The 20,837-nt window shown below is 48.5% G+C and overlaps 2 protein-coding genes and 1 long non-coding RNA gene across 5 annotated transcripts; all 3 read left to right on the forward strand.

Annotated features, from left to right (window-relative positions):
* The first annotated feature begins 382 nt into the window (after positions 1-382).
* On the forward strand, positions 383-8,460 carry PA2G4 (proliferation-associated 2G4). Its single transcript, XM_055327896.1, has 13 exons — positions 383-611; positions 2,460-2,588; positions 2,876-2,981; positions 3,076-3,145; positions 3,593-3,685; positions 6,225-6,288; positions 6,517-6,595; positions 6,746-6,824; positions 6,920-7,053; positions 7,353-7,447; positions 7,565-7,692; positions 7,859-7,912; positions 8,128-8,460. Exons 1-13 carry the CDS (start codon positions 524-526, stop codon positions 8,191-8,193), a joined length of 1,185 nt encoding a protein of 394 aa, XP_055183871.1. The 5' UTR covers positions 383-523; the 3' UTR covers positions 8,194-8,460.
* Positions 8,461-11,759: 3,299 nt separating this feature from the next.
* On the forward strand, positions 11,760-12,975 carry LOC129511334 (uncharacterized). Of its 2 annotated transcripts, XR_008664795.1 has the most exons (4): positions 11,760-11,800; positions 11,915-11,939; positions 12,325-12,347; positions 12,610-12,975. It is a non-coding gene; the product is annotated as an uncharacterized LOC129511334 (long non-coding RNA). The 2 variants fall into 2 exon arrangements; XR_008664794.1 differs by having other exon boundaries at positions 11,763-11,939.
* A 363-nt stretch (positions 12,976-13,338) lies between these two features.
* Positions 13,339-19,593, forward strand: ZC3H10 (zinc finger CCCH-type containing 10). Of its 2 annotated transcripts, XM_055327795.1 has the most exons (4): positions 13,339-13,519; positions 14,280-14,343; positions 15,150-15,322; positions 16,169-19,593. In XM_055327795.1, the coding sequence occupies exons 3-4, from the start codon at positions 15,318-15,320 to the stop codon at positions 17,529-17,531; spliced, it is 1,368 nt and encodes a 455-aa protein (XP_055183770.1). In that variant the 5' UTR covers positions 13,339-13,519; positions 14,280-14,343; positions 15,150-15,317; the 3' UTR covers positions 17,532-19,593. The 2 variants fall into 2 exon arrangements, with proteins under 2 accessions (XP_055183770.1, XP_055183771.1); XM_055327796.1 differs by lacking the exon at positions 15,150-15,322.
* Positions 19,594-20,837: the final 1,244 nt, after the last annotated feature.

Below are 20,837 nucleotides of genomic sequence, written 5' to 3' on the forward strand. Positions count from 1 at the left end.
GGCTCCACCCAGCTGCCCCCGCCGCCTGCCTCTACCCGCCCCATCCCGCCCCTTGGCCCGCCCGCCCCTCTCTTACGGCTACTCGCTCAGGGCTCCTGGTCGCTGCGGTTTTTCCGGGAGAGACCACGCTTCCCCTCAGGCTCCCCGAGGGCTCCGCCTTCCCGCCGGAGTCGGACCCTTCCCAGCGTGCTCGGCGGTTCCGGCGTGCGAGGCCCTCGGAGGGCAAGGCCCCAGGGCCTGGCTTAGGGGCGCGAAAGGCGGGCTGGGAGTCGTAGTTCAGGAGTCCGCAGGTTCGGCTAGAGGCGGGCTGTAGCAGGGACTCGTTGTCCCAGCGTGCCTTGTGCCTCAGCCCGCGCGCTCGCGGCTTCTCGCTCGCCCGCCCGCCCGCTCCCTTGCTCGCTCGCGCTTCGCTCGCGCTCTCCTCGCGGATCCAAGGGGCTCTGGCCACAGCCTGCGGCTGGGAAGGGAGACAGAGGCGGCGGCTCAGGGGGAACGAGGCGGCGGCGGCGGCGGAGGTGGGAAGATGTCGGGCGAGGACGAGCAGCAGGAGCAAACTATTGCCGAGGACCTGGTCGTGACCAAGTATAAGATGGGGGGCGACATCGCCAACCGTGAGTGCGGGCCTCGGGGGTCCGGAGGTCGAGGCTGAGAGGGGGAGGCGGAGAGGACGGTGCAGGGCTGCCCCCGGAGCGGCCGCGGCGGTGGGGCCGTGCCGAGTGACCGCGGAGGGCCCCGCTCGGGTCCCTGGGGGCGGCGGGTGGGAAGACTGCTGCGCTGGGACCCGCGCCGCCGGGCCTGGGCCGGAGTCTGGAGGCACGGGCCCGCGGCCGGCTGGACCTCAGGCGGTTACTCGGGCGGCCGGGCGCAGCTGCCGCCCCGCGCTCTTGCTCCGGATCCCTGCCTCCCGACTCAGGCAGCGGCGAGGCCGCCTCGGGAGGGAAGCGGCAGCTGTTGGCGTCGGAGGCGCCCCTCTATTTTGTGTTCGCTCCCCGGCGTCAGGAGCCCAGCCGACACGTGTCGCCGAGTTCCCTTGCGGATCGCCGGCTCCCTTCTTCCCCTGCTGCCTCCCCTGACACCAGCTTCCCTACCACGTGCTTTGCTGGAGGCTCGTGCTTTTTACTTCAGCTCCTTCGCTGGTGGGGCCCCCTTCTACTCTGGGTCAGCTCGGGGACCGTTGGAGGGCACCCCTGCAGATCCTACCACAAGTCTTGGAGATCCGTCTGCCTTTCCTTGTAGTTATTCATCACTACCAGCAATCTGGGCGGATCGCCTTAGTTAACCATCAGATATGATTGTTCTCAGGGGTTTGACAACTCTAGGAGTGTTTTGAGGTTCTCACCCCAACTAGGCCAGCCTTGTGAACAGTACAGAAAAGGGAGGGACTGATTTTAGAATCTCAGAAGTTCTCTCCTTATTATGACTGCGCTCTGACTTTCTCAGCAGCTGCCTGCCAAGCTAGGCAGGTGTCTCACTTTCTGTTTTCTCTCTTTCCAGTTCACCTTTTTACTTTAATACCCAGTTAAGGGGGACAGAAGATGCTTGGATTTGGGCTTTTAAGTGGTTTTGACAGTAAAGATAAGTATTTAGGATCCCTTTAGTCCTAGGGCCAAAAACCTGTGTTTTTCACACTTCCAAAGAATCCCCAAAACTTAGATAACAAAAATCAAACCTGTAGTTCAGGTTAGGCCACAGACAGAATGTCCTGTGACTACAACAGTGCTTTATAACATAATGGGCATTTAGTGTAGTGCCCCCATTTGGGGTACTTTTGAGTATTAGTGGTTTGAATCAGGAAAAAAGTTTTCCCTTGCAACTTAACAACTTCTGAGGCACTGTGATCCCAGATATCAGTTTGAAACTCTTTCGGGTCTTAACACCTCTTTGAATTGTGCTGAAAGCTGTAAGCCATGAGCCCGTTGAAGCCCAGGGAATTTAGGCTAAGTCCTCTTGGTTTATACACTGGTTGATGAAGAAATACGTTTACACAGAGATTACAAACATCTAATTGGGGTGTCTGGAAAGGGAAAAAGGTAGCATTTAACAATGCATCAGCTTCGAGTCAGCAGTTCTGTGTCTACCTTCCTGTTCCTGACGCCTATAAATTTCTTCTAGTCTGCTTTGCATGTATGTTGGTTACCTTGATGAGAACCCCCTCGAAGTTCGTAACTGTCCTACCGTGCCACAGGTATCTTTGGAAAGTCTCCCTTTCCTAGGGAGACAGATAGTGTTTACCCAGTTGTCACATTCTATAGGGAGGGATTTTTTTATTTTAGGAAAAAGAAAGTAGAAATTTAGTGATTATAGGTAGCTGTATTCCAAGAGGCAAAACTTTTCTGTTCACTCTTTCAGCCTTTGGGCAATGGCACTACGGAATATTAGTAACTCTAACTTCTGGATATTATTTGGATGGTAACTTAGACAACACATGCAGGGCTGACATTGTGGGATTCTGTTCCCAGGGGTACTTCGGTCCTTGGTGGAAGCATCCTGCTCAGGTGTGTCGGTACTGAGCCTGTGTGAGAAAGGTGATGCCATGATTATGGAAGAGACAGGGAAAATTTTCAAGAAAGAAAAAGAAATGAAGAAAGGTAAAAAAAAAAAAAAATCCCCCCACTAATTTCCCAAATTTGACTCTTACTCAGTCCTGTTTGTTTTATTGTAATGATGTAACCCCCATCCGAGCCCTGGTTGAGATATTTGGAAATTTGAATGGCAGGTGGGATACAAGCAGTTTCCTACTCAATCCAAACTGATCAAACGGGCAAGACCCTGAAGAAAATCCTTCCATTTTTCTGAGGGGCAACAGGGCTGAGAGAAAGAGAAAGAGAGAGAGAGAGACAGCAAGGCAGTAAGGCTGATGATTGTCTCTTTACAGGTATTGCCTTTCCCACCAGCATTTCAGTAAATAACTGTGTATGTCACTTCTCCCCTTTGAAGAGCGACCAGGACTATATCCTCAAGGAAGGTGACTTGGTAAAAATGTAAGCTTAAGCCGTTTTAGAGCACTTGTCTGTTTCCTAAGCCTTTGCGTAGTGCTAGTTGCTAATGCTGTGCTCTGCTCTTCTTGCCTTTTAGTGACCTTGGGGTCCATGTGGATGGCTTCATCGCTAATGTGGCTCACACTTTTGTGGTTGATGTAGCTCAGGTAGGTGGCCTCCTTTGAACTCTGTTCTACCTATGGGGAGTGGGGGAGGATATGCTGCTGCTTGCTTTTTTTTTTTTTTTTTAATTTTTATTTATTTATGATAGTCACAGAGAGAGAGAGAGAGGCAGAGACATAGGCAGAGGGAGAAGCAGGCTCCATGCACCGGGAGCCCAATGTGGGACTCGATCCCAGGTCTCCAGGATCGCACCCTGGGCCAAAGGCAGGCACCAAACCACTGCGCCACCCAGTGATCCCCTGCTGCTTGCTTCTTATTCCCACTCTCTACCACCAAATGTTTTGAGAGATTCCCTAGAGAAATAAAAAGAGGAAAGTGTTTTCTCTCCTGTTCATTGGCTGGCCTTGCATAGTGACCAGTTGAGTAAAGCACTTTCCAGGAAGGTACTGATTGCATCCAGGAAGGTACTGATTGCATTTCCTTATCTACAGGGGACCCAAGTAACAGGGCGGAAAGCAGATGTCATTAAGGCAGCTCACCTTTGTGCTGAAGCTGCTCTACGCCTGGTCAAACCTGGAAACCAGGTAAGTAAGCGGTTGAGTCCAGTTCCAAAGATGATAGAGCCAAAGTTGATTAGTCACATATAATTATTCTCTCTCTCTTAAGATTTTATTTATTCATTCATGAGAGATATATATTTAGAGAGAGGCAAAGACATAGGCAGATGGAGAAGCAGGCTCCCTGTGGGGAGCCCAATGTGGGACGTGGGACTCCATCCCAGATCCCAGGATCACGCTCTGGGCCAAAGGCAGACGCTCAACCCCTGAGCTACCCTGGCATCCCACATATAACTATTCTCTATTGAATTCCCAGCTTCTGCAGCCCCCTTATAAAACAGCTTTTCTTTGTTTTGTTTTTTTAAGTAAGCTCTATACCCAAGGTGGGGCTTGAACTCATGACCCTGAGACCAAGAGTCACATGCTCTACTGAGTGAGCCAGTCAGGTGCCCCTAATACAAACAGCTCTTTAAAATTAGAATTGGATTTCTGGGTCCTGGGTGGCTCAGTGATTGAACGTCTGCCTTTGATTCAGGTGATGATCCCAGAGTCCTGGGATCAAGTTCTTGCATCAGGCTCCCTGCAGGGAGCTTGCTTCTCCCTCTGCCTATGCGTCTGCCTCTCTCTCTCTCATGAATGAATGAATAAAATCTTTAAAAAAAACAAAATTAGAAACAGATTTCTGAAATAGAAGAAGCAGTTAACTAAGCACTGTTTAACTCTGAGTGCCTATCATAGGTAAGTTCCATGCTAGGTATATGGGGATGTATGATCCATTCTTCATGGAGCCTAGAGATCTTTCCTTTTTCATGTTTTGGCTGTGCATCTTTTCCTAAAATAATTTGAGGTATATTACTTGGAGTAAAATACATGTTAAAAAAAGATGAAAGGGCAGCCCTGGTGGCTCGGCGGTTCATCGCCACCTCCGGCCCAGGGCGTGTCCCTGGAGACCCGGGATCAAGTCCCGCATCGGGCTTCCTGCATGGAGCCTGCTTCTCCCTCTGCCTGTGTCTCTGCCTCTGTGTGTCTTTCGTGAATAAATGAATAAAATTTAAAAAAAAAAAAACTTTTTCTTTTTAACTTAATTACTTGAGTAACCTCTGCACCCAATGTGGGGCTCAAAATCCTATCCCCAGGATCAAGAATTGCCCTTCCAACTGAGCCAGGCAGGTACTCCCAAAACCCAACTTTAAAAGCTAATGAAACAAATCATAATAGTACCAGTAAACTGGTAGCAGAGAGAGGCCAAAAGTGAGTTCTTTGCCTTGCAAGACAATGTCAGGGAAGCCTAGGGATCATGAACTGTTATGGATTCATTCTAACACTTTAACATGTTAGATTATGAGTGGAGACATTTTTTCTAACACTTCAGTCTCCAGGGTCCTATTCGATACTTAAAGCTTGCCTTTTTTGTTCCCCTGTGCTCTTGTTTTTTATGCTTTTAATCAGTTTGTACCTCATCTCCATTGTTATTCACATCATTTTTACTTAAACCTCTGTCTTGGTTTCCTTATGATACTACTTCCTACCACTCTTATGAAGCTCTTTGAACAATGCCTGGCCCATAGTAAGCGCTTGTGCACATTAATTATTTTTATTCTTTATATACTATTGCATATCTCCACTGGAACGTATAATTGTATAGTGGCTATTGTAAATTATGACATACATCAGAATTTCTGGGTTCTTGCCCTGTTGCCACCCCTTACTGTTTAAAAGTAACTTGGAGGGATCCCTGGGTGGCGCAGCGGTTTGGCGCCTGCCTTTGGCCCAGGGCGCGATCCTGGAGACCCGGGATCAAATCCCATATCAGGCTCCCGCTGCATGGAGCCTGCTTCTCCCTCTGCCTGTGTCTCTGCCCCTCTCTCTCTCTCTCTCTCTCTCTCTCTCTGTGATTATCATAAATAAATGAATGAATGAATGAAACTTGGAATTCAGATTTCCTCATCTGCAAAATAGGAAAAATAAAATTGCCCCTTATTGTCAGAGGGTTGTTACGACAATTGAGATGATCCATGTGAAGTACCTAACACAAAATTTAGTATTATTAGTTATGATTATGTATTTTTCACTTTGTTTAATGACAAAGGAAATAGTTTAGGTGGAGATCAGATGTTTGAAAGAGTTAAAAGGGAAAATCAGAACTTGTCCCCTCTCAACAGATATCATGGGATAAACACGGGATTTATCACCAGAAAACCTGGGTTTATTCCCATTTCTTTTCGGTTAACTGGCTTAACCCTATGCAAATCTTTTAACCTTTCCAAGCCTCAGTTTATACATCTTCTAAATTGGGATATGGAATATAGCTCTGCCCCATTCATCTTTCAGAATTATTGTCTACTTGGACCATCTTGGTGAAAGCATTTATAAAATGATAAGCTAATGTAAGGTGTTTTTAGGTTGTAGGGATAATAGGGCTATGAAATGAAAAGCCACTGAGAATCATTGCTTTTTGATGGAGGATATGGAGACTCTCAGTTCTTTTATCCCTTTCATTCTCATGTTAGAGAACTTGTTGACCTCTGGTATATATCTCACCTGTTACTTGATTTTGTACTTCTAGAACACACAAGTGACAGAAGCCTGGAACAAAGTTGCCCACTCGTTTAATTGCACACCAATAGAAGGTGAGACCTCAGATAACAGGGTTGAGGGTCTGAGTGAGTGCTTTAGTAGAATGAAGAATTTTGCTCCTTTTAGGATCTATCCTGGCTCTAGCACAGTCTAAGCCAAAACCCATACTACCCTGAGTTTTCATAGCCAGGCACTTTTCCTTTATTGCATGCCCTGTCACAGTGTCGATGGGTGGATTTGGAAACCCTTTGGGATTCTAAATGGCTTTGTCGTGTCTACAGGTATGTTGTCACATCAATTGAAGCAGCATGTCATCGATGGAGAGAAAACCATTATCCAGAATCCCACAGACCAGCAGAAGTAGGTGCCAATTCCACCCTTTACTTTCTACCATCTGAGACTAGTCATGAATGTTTTCTTCCATACGCCCAGCCTAATTGTGTCTGCCTTTCTATTTCATACTCCAGGGACTAATCATTTTTTTTACGGTTCCCTTTTTATTCCTTTTAGGAAGGACCATGAAAAAGCTGAATTTGAGGTACATGAAGTATATGCTGTGGATGTTCTTGTCAGCTCAGGAGAGGGCAAGGTGAGGAGAGTTTACCAGAGCTACCAAAGAGGGGTAGCTGAAGGTATGTTCTAAGAGCACCAGACCAACTGTGACCTAACGCATTACTCTTTTAGGCCAAGGATGCAGGACAGAGAACCACCATTTACAAACGAGACCCTTCTAAACAGTATGGCCTAAAAATGAAAACTTCACGTGCCTTCTTCAGTGAGGTGGAGAGGCGTTTTGATGCCATGCCATTTACTTTAAGGTACTATGACTGCACTTAACAAGAACAGGACTTGGAACCAGCCTGACTCATAGACCACACACCCAGGAACACTGTTACCTCTCCCAGTGCACCCCCTCCCACCCTGCCCCTGCCTAGACTTGTAGCTCCAGCCTGCATGCATGCCTTCTCTCCCTCTCCCCATTGCCCTCATCGAAGATAATGTGCAAGAGCAATCCTAAGCATGATTTCTGCCTGAGGGTAGGAGCTATTTAAAAACAGGAAAATGGTAAGACTTGATAGGGGGTTAAGGATACCTGAATCTGTCTTCCCCCACCCAGAGCATTTGAGGATGAGAAGAAGGCCCGGATGGGTGTGGTGGAGTGCGCCAAACATGAACTCCTACAGCCATTTAATGTTCTCTATGAGAAGGAGGGTGAGTTCTAAGAAGAGAGTTTCACTTTGGAGCCCCTAATTAGGGTCCCCACCATCTAGCTTCAGAAAAGATTATGACAGGGGGTCATTTTATCAAAACCTTTCCTTTCTCCTATAGGTGAATTTGTAGCCCAGTTTAAATTTACAGTCCTGCTCATGCCCAATGGCCCCATGCGGATAACCAGTGGTCCCTTTGAGCCTGACCTCTACAAGTCTGAGATGGAAGTCCAGGATGCAGAGCTAAAGGTCAGTGTGTGAGCACAAAGGAGAGTGGCGAGCACATGGCACCTGTCCTGGGAGTGAGGATGAGATGTCAACAAAGGCCTGAAAAGAGTTACGATACTGAGAGTGACATTTCATGTTTCCTCGACATTGCTCAAAATTTGTTTTCTTTCTTCCTCCTCTTTTCCAGGCCCTCCTCCAGAGTTCTGCAAGTCGGAAAACCCAGAAAAAGAAAAAAAAGAAGGTGTGTTATGATCTTCCCTCACTGGCAGGGTGAACCTGATCTTTAGTCTTTAGTCTACCTTCCTGGGTTGTGGTGGACGTACATATTTCTGTAGATCCTTACTGCCCTGCTTGGTCCTGACCTAAAGCATTAGGATGTTTTTGTCCTTGGTCTCCCAGATACTATCACAAGTAGTTGGAAACTGATAAGTCTTCCTGTTCTTTCCATGAATATAGGCCTCCAAGACTGCAGAGAATGCCACCAGTGGGGAAACATTAGAAGAGAATGAAGCTGGGGACTGAGGTGGGTCCCATCTCCCCAGCTTGCCGCTCCTGCCTCATCCCCTTCCCACCACACCCCAGGCTCTGTGAAGTGCAGTTCGTCTTCTCCACCCAGGACCGCCAGCAGAGCAGGGTCTCCCTGCCCCCATCCCTGTCCCCATCCCAACCCCTTCCAACAACAACCAGCTCCAACTGACTCTGGTCTTGGGAGGCCAGGCTTCCCAGCCACCGAAGACTACTTTAAATAGAAAAGAGAAATTGAATAATAAAATCAGGAGTCAAAATTCATCGTCTTCAAGCCCCTCTTTCTAGCCTTTTTCTACTACTCTCTGCTTGGTCAAGGTTTATGGCCCTACAACAGAACAGGGAGAAAGCTAAAGTAGCCACCACCACTAAAAACTCAGCTGAAATTTTTTTATACCACTCTGGTGTCAGCATTTTCCCACCTGTTGGGGCTTGTTCCTCTCTTTTCCCACTCCCCAGGTATTTTATCAGGCCTCAAAATATAGAGAGGAGCTATATTCTTCAGATTGTTTTTATTCACATGTGGCAGATTCCTTTTCTGATCCACACTGTCTGGTTAGGCCCCTCTTCATTTTTAGCAGCTGGAGCCTGAATTTACCAAGGGATTCTCATCTGTCAAATGGATCCTTATTTGTAAATCTCTTTAGTCATTTCTGTTCCACAGGACTTTTTTTTTTTTTTTTTGTCTTCACAAAGCTGTGAAGAAGTAATCCATCTCAACCTTGTCCATTTCTTTGGAGTCAATGGGGCGGGGGGGGGGGGGGGAGTCAATGCATTCCCCTGCTCCATCTTAGAAACCTGAGCTGGAAGCTCAACTGGTTTTTGTTCCCTGTTTGAAATATTTTGACCTCCCTCCCTGAAAGACCAGGAACCAAAGGAGCAGACTGACTGAAAATACAACTTTTGGCTTTTTGAAGCTGTGGACTTGGATTGGATGAATTGCTAGGGGTTTGGAGAGAAAGGTGATGAATTTCAGTACCTCTGGCATGCTGTCCCAGGAACTAGGGCTCCCGCTAACTTATGAGGTTTTTAAACATGTTGAAAAAGACATGGCGTTAAAATAAATTTGGATTTGCTCATAATCCTGGTGCCTTCATATGCTGCTCTTATTTGATGGAGGTGGGGGAAATGTCAGTTGAAGTGATGGTCATTTGGAACTAGTTTTCTATGTTGCCACATTCTGTCTTTCTAATCCAAGAAGTACTGTGGATTGGGGAAGACCTAAAGCCTGGGTTCTCTGAATTAAGACAGTAAATTTTTAATGAAAGCTTTTAAATTTTTCTAGAGTAAAATCTTACCCCTTGTTGGTGACAATTTGTTCAGGACAAGGTGTACTGTAAGAAAGAAAGCACTGTATATAAGTATCTTGGGGCACCTGGGTGGCTCAGTCAGTTAAGTGTCGGCCTTTGGCTCAAGTCATGATGTCAGCACCGTCATGATGTCAGGGTGCTGGTATCGAGCCCCATATGAGGCTCTTTGCTCAGTGGGGAGTCTTTAAAAAAAGTATTTTGATTTCAGAAACCAGGAAAAATGCCTTTGTCTTTAGGCAACTTTTCAGGGCCAGTCTGAGATGGATGGATGATTTATTAGACTATCTTACTTGTGAGGCTTTGCTGATATGGAGATAACTATAGTGAACAAAACTGAATGTAAGTCCCTTCATAAGAGCTTATAGACTACAGTTGACGCCTAAACACAAGGATTAGGGGCACCAACGTGCTGGCACAGTCATCCATATGTAACTTGACCCCCCAAAACTTAATAGCCTACTTTTGACCAGAAGCTAGAATAACCATTAACACATTTTACGTGTTATAGGCATTATATACTCTATTACAGTAAGATAAAGACAATCACAAGGAAAATACATTTACAGTATTGTATGTAGATTAAAATTCCACGTGTAAATGTACTCATGGCAGTTCAAACCCATGTTCATATGGCAACTGTAGTGGGCAATCAACAGGTGAAATGCTGGTGGACTTGATTTAATGTTGATGGAGGTTTTTTTTCAAAAATTGTTATATTCTGATGGTGACAATACTAGGTCTTCTTAAACGAGGGCCTGAAGTATTAAAAAAATTTTTTTCCAGTTAAAAAGGTGAAGTGTTACTGTGTAAATTATAAAGGAAAATACGAAAAAAGGATGATCACAAAAAGCTGTACACTCTTACTATAAAAGTAAGGTGAAATCTGTATGGTATAGGGCTCTTTCTCATCCTTCCTAAATCAAATTTCCTATAGCCAAATCTATGGGTATGTTTTCTGAGTGCTTCTGACCTGACCATACCATGAGATGGGTAAGTTCTTTACCTTAATACCAAATATTCTCACTCTAAAAACAGCTGAGGGGCACCTGGGTGGCCCAGTGGTTGAGTATCTGCCTTTAGCTCAGGTCATGATCCTGGGGTCCTGGGACTGAGTCCCACGTGGAGCTCCCTGCGGAGAGCCTGCTTCTCCTTCAGCCTGTGTCTTGTGTGTGTGTGTGTGTGTCTCTCTCATGAATAAATAAATAAAATCTTCTGGAAAAAAGGGATGCCTGGGTGGCTCAGGGGTTGAGCATCTGCCTTTGGCTCAGAGCGTGATCCCAGAGTTCCCGAATCAAGTGCCACATCGGGCTCCCTGCATGGAGCCTGCTTCTCCCTCTGCCCTCTGCCTCTGTCTCTGTCTCATGAGTATATAAATTTAAAAAAAAAAAATCTTTTAAAAAATAAAAATAGGGACGCCCGGGTGGCTCAGCGGTTTAGCGCCGCCTTCAGCCCAGGGCGTGATCCTGGAGACCCGGGATCCAGTCCCATGTCGGGCTCCTGCATGGAGCCTGCTTCTCCCTCTGCCTGTGTCTCTCTCTGTGTCTCTCATGAATAAATAAAATCTTAAAAAAAATACAATAAAAATAAAGACAGCTGATCTTCCTATCTTCCTCTATTGATTTGATCTTCACCCCTAGGTAGAGGGAGAGTCACTCAAGTATTTTCTGAACAAAATGCATTGTGGCCAGGAACCTTGCGACATTCAGCCTCAGGTACTGTGGGGAAAGACCATAGTTGAGGAAAAAGCACTGATTTAAGTGACAAAGGCCTCTGTAGTATGGCGGCCTCCTGGACTCCCCACTTAGCAACCCTCCATGTCCTGTAACTTAAGAGCCTTTGTAAATCTCCGAGATAAGATCTCCCTACGGCAATTTAGAAAATAAACCAGTAAACCAAACGAGGAATTTTTAGACTCCGTACCTAGCCTTAATAAAATGGACGGCGTCGCCAGGAAACTGCAACTCCCAAGAAGCAGTGAGGGAAGGCGGAAGTCTGCGCCTCTCCGTCCCACGTTGGAAATACGCGCTCACGTTGAAATGATACATAAAAATGGTCCTCATAAAAAATAAAAAACAGAGGAGGGGAATTTTGAGACTCAAATGTCAAACGTTTCCAAGAGAATTCCTAATCCAACCGCTTCACTTGCCACCGGAGACGGGCTGAAAGCCACGGAGACTCCCTTGGGAAGCCCCGCCCCCGGAGGGAAGAGGCGGCGGAAGTGACGACACAGCTCCTTGTTAAATAGCTGGAGGCGGGCCGCCGCCGCTCTCTCGGCGTCAGCGCCATCTTCCCGGGTGAGTGTTGGTGCCTGTTGTGTCCGGATTTCGTGCACAATCCATTAACATCTGATCTCTGCACTTGCCATCATTACAGCAAACTAATTGTAGCCTTTCTCTCTTTACCTGTAGAGACCTCTGCGCCATGAGAGCCAAGGTAAGCGGTCCCTGGCGGCAAGCGGACGCAGTAGCGATTGGTGGGGGGGGGGGGGGGAGACACAGCCAGGCAAGGGAAGTCCGCCATGGCTCCCGAGCCGCTGGGTCCTCCGGGATGTCCACGAGCTAGGAGGAGGGAGGAGAATTTGGGGAGAAGCAGAGGAGGTGGGTAAGAGGGCGGGAGGAGAAAAACGCACGGAGATTCAGATTTATGTAGGCGGTTGAGGGAGTCAAATTACTCATCGGGTTACTGCGACTAGGCCCTCATACTTGGTCAAAAACCTGCCAGGTTTTAAATAATGCCGTTTACACCCCTGCCTAAAACTATTCCTAAACCTAATAATCTCTTGTTTTGTTCACTGCCTCTGGTTATGATCGGTTGCCAGTGGAGGAAGAAGCGAATGCGCAGGTATGTTGAGATCTGACCGGCCAAAACGGGAAGAGGGAAACGTAGCGTTCCTCGGACAAAACGTGGGAGGAACACACTTGGTGTAGAAATCTAAAATAATTTTAGGTGGAAAACCATCGAAGTATTGACTTCCCCTAGTCAGGGATTGAACACAAGATAATAGGAGCCAAGGGCTTGTCGGTCTTGCCGGCCCAGAAGATGGGAGGGAAGGACTGAACTGGTGTTTGTGGGCAGGAGCTGTATTCCCGTGTCTGCTTTTCAGGCTGAAGCGTAAAAGAAGAAAGATGAGGCAGAGGTCCAAGTAAACCGCTAGCTTGTGCACGCATGGAGCCACGGGAGCAGAGATCAGGGAAGCCAGAGGCCAGGGACGCTGGGACCAGTTGTTGGACTGCATGCCTCCTTTCTAGAGCTTGATACAGTGTATCTAGAACATCCATCGCCATCTGATCGCGACAACCACCTTTGAGAGACCGGACTTGATCATCCCCAAACCGTCCCTCCTTGGTCCTTTGCCCTGGACCTGTTACTTTCGGGACTAATTCTGTTTTCGTTTGTGGCTGAATGTAACGTGTACAATAAATCATCTCTTCTGCTGTCTTAGCTGAAGAAAAAAAAAAAACAAAAACAACGGTCTTGTCTGATACGTGGTTTTTATGGTTCCCTCGCCTGGGGAGTGTGTATCGGTGCAGCAGGCCCTTTGAGTACCCCGTGCTGTAGGGTGTCAGGCACGCTACGGAGGCTACGGCCCGGGCTGGGACCCCCGTCCCTGGCCAGCATCTGGCCCCAGGCCCTCGGAGCAGCTCGATAACTGGGTGGCCCTCGCCGTGTTGGGTGTCGTACACGCAAGGGGACGGATTTCAAGACGGTTTCGCGGCTGAGAGCGGTGAAAAACCGTCCCACCCCTACTCTGCTTTGGGCTCACGGAAGCTTAAGTTCCCGCTTTTGGGTCCCTACTGTGTTGCTGGCCTGGGTTGCTATGGTGACACGCAAGGCTTGCTGGGAACTTCCTGCGGCGAGCCGCTCAAGTACTCTGCACACCATAGAGTAGTTCCGGGTCTGGTGGCTAGAGCGTCACTTCTTCCGCAGGAAGCGGAAGGGCGAGAGGGTAGGCGGCTCTTTGTCGAAGCTAGAGGACCGGCAGGCGGCAGCAGCAACTACGGCGGCGGCGGCAGGTGAGGGAGGCGGGAGACTTAGGTGGAGGCCGCGCCCGGAGGGGAGGAGTCGGGGCCGGCCCAGCAGCTGGGCTCGGCCGGGCTACACGAGGCCCCCCAAGACCGAGCCGTTGCTTTCTCACGCCCCGGGGCCGAGCCCTCTTTCTGACTGACCCTGCTTCGCGAGCAAACGCCAGCTCTGTGACGTCACAGCCCTGTCCATCCCCGCAGCTTGATGTCACCTGGAGTCCCCTCTGCCCGCTCCACCTGTGCCCCCTTAGTGCCCGTCCTACTCGCCTGGTCCACCGCTGAGCGCCGGTCGCGCTGCACAGAACCTGGCAAGCCGGCCGACTTGTGTGGGAAACTCCTAGGACTTTCCCCGAACTCCGGGGTGTTGCGAAGCGTCATAATCACCGCCCCCAAGTGTAACCAGCCGTCCCGCTGCACTGTCAGCCGCTGCCCTTGCGCGGCTCCCCGCTCGGAGAGAACTGGCCTCAACCCGGGCCCGGGCCCCCCACCTTCCTTCATCTTGAGGCAGGGCGCCCCTCGGCAGGTTTTCCAGCCCGTCCTCCTAGGCTCTCCAGAGGAGTTCTCTCTTACTCCTCTTACCGACACCTTCTCCCTCTGACAGGAAATTCAGTTTGAACTCAAAGGAAATTTTGGAAGCGCTCAGAGCTCTTGCCATTTCGTCAGACTTCTTAATTGTGACAAACACCTCATAGTCCCCCGTTCTTACCCCTTCTCCCACCCAAGGCTCTGTTTGTTTTTTATTCCTGTTCAGAATCCAGCAGTGATGTGGAGGTGGAGACCCACAGGAGCCCCGGACTTCACCTGAGCTACCTCAGGTATCGAACCATCCGGGGAGAGTTGGGTGGGGAGGAGTATCATCTGATTACCTGCCTCTGGTGGGACTTGCAACGTGCTTCATCTAAGCCTGAAGCACGACTAAAAGGGTCTTTTCCCTTTTAGTAAAAGTTTGTATCTTCCATTTTTACCCTTTTTTCCTTGATTGTTTCTGTTCTGGGACTACATCCCTTTGGAGGAAGAGGATCCCTCTTCTTCTTCTTTTTTTTTTCCCCTAAATATTTATTTATTCATGAGAGAGAGGCAGAGACAGAGACAGAGGGAGAGCAGGCTCCCTGCAGGGAGTCCAATGCGGGACTCCATCCTGGGACTGGCCTGAGCCAAAAGCAAGCGCTAAACCACTGAGCTGTGCAGGCGTCCCGAGGATACAGATTCTTCTGTAACTCTGATCTGGTTGGTTCATTTTAGGGAGCTCTGAAGGCAAAGTCAAGGCAATGGGGAAGGTTCTTGGGGGAAAATGAAGACCAAAGAAACAAGCAAAGATTTCCTTGTAACTCAAGGGGAAACAATATGAAGTTTTCCTATTTGAACAGCAGGGGGAGCCTGATCACTGCCGTAGAAAGGCTTATGAGGTCAGACACGTGGTGGCAGGGACTCCCAGTCTTCTTGGGGGTGGGGAGAGGGGAGGGCTAGAACCAGGGCAGTGGACTGGCATTCCAGAGCTCTCTTGGGAAAGAGGAGACTTAAAAAGCTTTTATAGAGTCTATAAATAAAGAGGATCTTTTTTTTTTTTTTTTTTTTTTTTTTTTAAATTTTTATTTTATTTTATTTTATTTATTTATGATAGGCACACAGTGAGAGAGAGAGAGGCAGAGACATAGGCAGAGGGAGAAGCAGGCTCCATGCACCGGGAGCCCGATGTGGGATTCGATCCCGGGTCTCCAGGATCGCGCCCTGGGCCAAAGGCAGGCGCCAAACCGCTGCGCCACCCAGGGATCCCATAAAGAGGATCTTTATGGGGTAAGGAATGGTGTGGTTTGATGTCAGTGAGATCTTCTAATGGGGAATAGGAGGGGGGTGTAGAATGGGGAAAGAGAAGTCACTTGTTCCTGTGAAATTAACTCCTACATCCCACCTTGAACTTGATCTTACAAATGGTTTTGTGTCTTGGGGGTCTATAAGTGGAGATTCCAGCTGTAGAACTTACCCTGAAAGGGAGTGGAGGGCACTGACCACAGGGTTGAGAGCGGTGGTAAACAGAGAGAATACCGAAAAATGAGAGGTTTGGGGACTGCCCTCAAGCTGGTGACAGCAGTCTCTTCACTTAGTATTTCCTGGGGTCTAGAAATCTGATACTTCACAGTGCCCTCCCCTGAGACCCCATGGAAGAGGGGATCTGCAGTGTCCCATTATCCAGAGCCCTACTAGGCTCATCAGCTCATCTCCGCCACTTTCCAATCTCCTCCTAACCTATTGAGACACTGAGACAGCAGTTTTAATTTCACTTCCTTGACTTTAATAAGGTCAGCTCAAAAAGGGACATAAAACCCAACACTGTTTTCTCCTTGCTCCCCTCCCTGGCCTGTCATCATTAGTGAGATGAGGTGGCTTCACCCCAGCTCCCTCCCTCCCTCCCGCATTAGCCAGGCTAGTGTGAATCATTCTGGCCCAGACCAGGTGCACCAGGGCCTGGGCGGGACTTCTGACAAGCCACCCAGTCCAGCCTGAATTCTCATCCCTTAGATTTTCCATCTCCAAAGCCATTGCCCCTCTGACCTGCCTGTTGTGGGACTGCCTCCTCTATAGCTGGGAAGAGTGTGGCCTTTCTGGAAGACTCCTGTTTGACACAGTTCTCCTTTTTCCTAGTGGTCACCAAGGGTGGCAAGAAAAAGAAGAAAGCCCTGAGTTGGGGGGGACCAGGATGCCTGACCGGGACAGCTATGCCAACGGCACTGGGAGCAGCGGTGGAGGCCCTGGAGGCGGTAGCAGTGAGGAGGCCAGTGGGGCAGGGGCAGGCAGTGGCGGGACCAGCTCAGATGCCATCTGTAGAGACTTCCTGAGGAACGTGTGCAAGCGAGGCAAGCGTTGCCGCTATCGCCATCCAGACATGAGCGAGGTATCCAACTTGGGGGTGAGCAAAAATGAGTTCATCTTCTGCCATGACTTCCAGAACAAGGAGTGTAGCCGTCCAAACTGCCGATTCATCCATGGCTCCAAGGAGGATGAGGATGGTTATAAGAAGACAGGAGAGCTTCCCCCTCGGCTGAGGCAGAAAGTGGCAGCCGGCCTGGGCCTTTCACCAGCTGACCTGCCCAATGGCAAGGAGGAGGTCCCTATCTGCCGTGACTTTCTCAAGGGTGACTGCCAGAGAGGAGCCAAGTGCAAGTTCCGCCACCTGCAGCGGGATTTTGAGTTTGATGCTCGGGGTGGAGGAGGCACTGGTGGTGGCGGCTCAACAGGCCCGGTCCCCTCAGGACGACGTCATGATCTCTATGATATCTACGACCTCCCTGACAGGGGCTTTGAGGACCATGAGCCAGGCCCCAAGCGCCGGCGAGGTGGATGCTGCCCCCCAGACGGCCCCCATTTTGAATCCTATGAATATAGCCTGGCTCCGCCCCGAGGGGTGGAGTGCAGACTGCTGGAGGAGGAGAATGCCATGCTCAGGAAGCGGGTGGAGGAGCTCAAGAAGCAGGTCAGCAACCTGCTGGCCACCAATGAGGTACTGCTGGAACAAAATGCCCAGTTCCGCAATCAAGCCAAGGTCATGACCCTGAGCTCTACTGCACCAGCGACTGAGCAGACTCTGGCCCCCACCGTGGGCACTGTCGCCACTTTTAACCATGGCATTGCCCAGACTCACACTACTCTTAGCAGCCAGGCTCTACAGCCTCGCCCTGTGTCCCAGCAAGAACTGGTGGCCCCCACTGGAGCTCCAGCTGCTCCCCCAGCTAATGCTGCACCTCCTGCTGCTCCACCACCCCCACCCCCACACTTGAACCCAGAGATCACGCCACTGTCAGCTGCTCTGGCTCAAACAATTGCCCAGGGAATGGCACCCCCACCTGTCTCCATGGCTCCTGTGGCTGTATCTGTGGCTCCTGTGGCCCCTGTGGCTGTATCGATGGCCCAACCCTTGGCAGGAATCACAATGAGCCACACCACCACTCCCATGGTGACTTACCCCATCGCTTCCCAGAGCATGCGTATCACAGCCATGCCACACTGATGGGGCTAATGGACACTCCCCTGGTATAGCCTCCCAGGGCTGGGGTCGAGGGGCCCTTACCCACTCACCTAGCCCTCCCAGGCCCTGTCTGAGGGCCCACTCAAGAACTAGGACAAGAGACTACAAGGAGTTTGCTTCTGAGAAGGGGTTGGGCTGGTCTGATTTCTCTCACCTCCCTTTTATGAGGGTCCTCTTGTCCATCTTCCTTCAAGCCTCACAGAGAGGGCTTGCATAGGAGTGCAGACTGAAGCCAACAGAGAGGAAGGACTGACGGAGGGGCTGTCTGTCCCCTGATGGGAAGATGGGGACATCCCTGGTCTTGTCCTCTCTTCTGCATAGCACAGGTCCCAGCACTGGCTTTGGAAGAAAAAAAAAAAAAAAAACCTGCCTAGAGGGAAAGCCAGGAAAGATTGGGAAGCAGGTGGCCAGGAGAGAAGGCCTGATAAGAGCCTTCAGACAATGGGGGGGGGCCTAGTGGAGTTGGACAATACAGGAACTGTTCCTGGGCCCATGGGAGGGTGGGGACCATAGTACTCCAGCCCAAAGACAAGGGGAGCATTCATTACCTTGGCTTGGCCTGGAAATTCATAGGGCAGGGCCCACCACTTTCCAAAGAAATAAAAAAAATAATTATTTTTAACAAATGGAGGCAGTGAAAACTTGCTTAGATGTTCTGTGTGGAACATGGGAGCAGTAAATAGATCTCATGCCAAAATTGGTTAAAGACCCCACCCTCACTTAGCTTGGATAAGGTTGGGCTGAGGCCAGGTGGCGGGTAGGGACCCAGAACAAGACCAGATGGAGCTTTGTAGGGTAAAAGCATTGGAGTCACCTAGTCTAGTTTAAAAATAGTCCCATCTGTTTCTGGTTTCTATCTGCATGAACTATTCCTAGGATACCTAGTAACCAGGGCTCCTGGGGTCATTTAGGGGGGCAGGTACTAAGGAGGGGTGGATGTGCTGGGAAATGGGAATGGGATATGTATTGACAGGTCCTTCCCTTATTCAAATAGTAGGGCAGGTGGCAGTTGCTCTCTTGAGTTGTTGATGGCAGTTAATATCCCTCTTATCCCATCCCTTTCTCAGTTACAATGCCTTAAGCCTTCAAGGCTTGGGAGGTGCTGGGAAAAGGAAAGTTCTTCTGGGGACACGAGTCTCAGTGTTCATCTCTTGTCTCTGCCTCCATATAGAACCACAGAGGTTTTAAATCCATTTAAGAGTAAGGCCAGGGACCCTAATAGCCAAACCTCAGTTCCTCCTCAGCTCATGGTTGATGTAGGGGAAACAACTCAGGTGTCTGATACAACAGTGGATTTTGAGTACAGAAAGTGATCCTGAGTTGCACTTCCCCCATCATATCTCCTGCTACCTCTTGCTTTTCTTGTCTGGTTGATGACTCTCAGGTTACACCTGGGGTTGGAGATGGTGGGCTAGGTCAAGGTTGGTCACAAAAAGAAAAATTTAAAAAAAGGCCTAAAGACTTAAAATGGGCAAATACTGAAATATTGTGGACTTTAGAAACCACACGTTGATAAAGCTTAATGTTGATTTTTCTGGCATAATTCTGGATTATTAAAAGATGGTTTTTAAACATTTAGAGACAAATGTGATCATAGATACAACATGAGTTCATCCCAGCCAAATCCTGTTTTTTTTTTTGTTTGTTTGTTTGTTTTGTTGCCAAGTATCTCTAAAGTAGATTTGGGAAACTAGACACTTGATGTTCTTTATTAACATATGCCAGCTAAAGGCCGCCAGGAATACACCTGTAGTTGAACAAGTTGGGTTTAATGCTCAATGGAGGAAGTGTGCCATGGGACCCATGTTGTGTCTCAGGAAGGCGGCAGTAGGACTTTCAGGACTTGGACTTTGGTTAAGTGATTCGGGGGAAGATTCAAGGAAGTGGAGCTTTACTCTGGGTTGGGTGCTGTCAGGGAAGCAGGGATACTTCTGTGACGGGTATCTGACCTAGGAAATAGGCAGACTAGAGTGGAGCTGAAATTGGTGAGAGCAGCAGTCACTCAGCTGGGAGAGGGGGTTGGTTGCTATGTCATGATCTGCTCACTGACCATGTCTCGTGTTTAAACAAAACTGTGAAGTGTGATCTTTTTTTTTTTTTTCCTCACTTCATCACAGTCACTGAGTGCCCTTGTGTGATATTAGTGTTTTGTGAGACTGTGTCCAGTAGAACACGATTCCCTAGCTGTGAACCCAGGTCAGCCCCTAACAAATCCGAAGCCCAGCTGTGCCAGCCAGTTCCCAGATGGCAGGGGCTGCTTTCTCCTTCCTCACTTGCTAAGTCACTGCAGATGAGAGAATAATCACTGCTCAGTTAATTGTAGAGTTCGGTGGAATCAAAACTCAGCACCTATGCTTAATGTTGATTAGTACATTTTATTAGAAAAACCTCTAGTCTCAAGATCTACCAAGGGCTATGTTCTGCTAAAAAAAAAAAAAAAAAAAAAAAAAAACCTTGTGTAAAAATATGAAAAACCCTGTTATCAGTCGTAACACAAGGAAGAACCAAGTAATCCTAAGAGCCTGTAATTTGGAGTTACTGAATTAATCCAGGAGGTTAGTTTGGATCAATTTGGATTGATCCTCCCCGAAAACATTGCTTGAGTCTGACTGAGGGAGAAATGCAGAGAGCTACATTATCAATAATTCACATGAAAACAACACAAGACTTCTAGTTATAAAAAATAAAATCTCAGTCCTCCTAGTATGTCAATTCATAAATATTAAGAGCCTGCTATGCTCTAGGCATCTTTTAAGGAGCTCCATGAGGGTAAAAGAACCATAGTAATGCATCTAAATATAGTAGCAGTTCTATGGCTGTTTGAGTGGAACCACTCCTACTAAAGTATTGTGTGTGATAAATGTAATTTTTATTTTTTTTAATTACAATTTTTTAAATTTTATTTATTCATGAGAGAGAGAGAGAGAGAGAGGCAGGCTCCATGCAGGAAGCCTGATGTGGGACTCTATCCCGGGACTCCAGGATCACCCCTTGGGCCGAAGGCAGGTGCTCAGTGGTTGAGCCACCCAGGGATCCCAGTTAAATGTAATTTTTAAAAAGGCCTAGTGATAAACCAATAGCAGAAAACAAAACAAAAAAGACTGAGGGGAGAACTAATGGATAAACTTCTGATATTTGAAGGGCTCCTCAAAAGTTCCTATCTTGCTGCATAGGAGATAAACAGGGAGTTCTAGAATAATAGCTAAGTACTTAATAATAGGGGGATCCCTGGGTGGCTCAGCGGTTGAGCACCTGCCTTTGGCCCAGGGGTGATCCTGGAGTCCCGGG

This window comes from Nyctereutes procyonoides, unplaced genomic scaffold (genome assembly GCF_905146905.1).
Source record: "Nyctereutes procyonoides isolate TBG_1078 unplaced genomic scaffold, NYPRO_anot_genome, whole genome shotgun sequence".
NCBI lineage: Eukaryota > Metazoa > Chordata > Mammalia > Carnivora > Canidae > Nyctereutes > Nyctereutes procyonoides.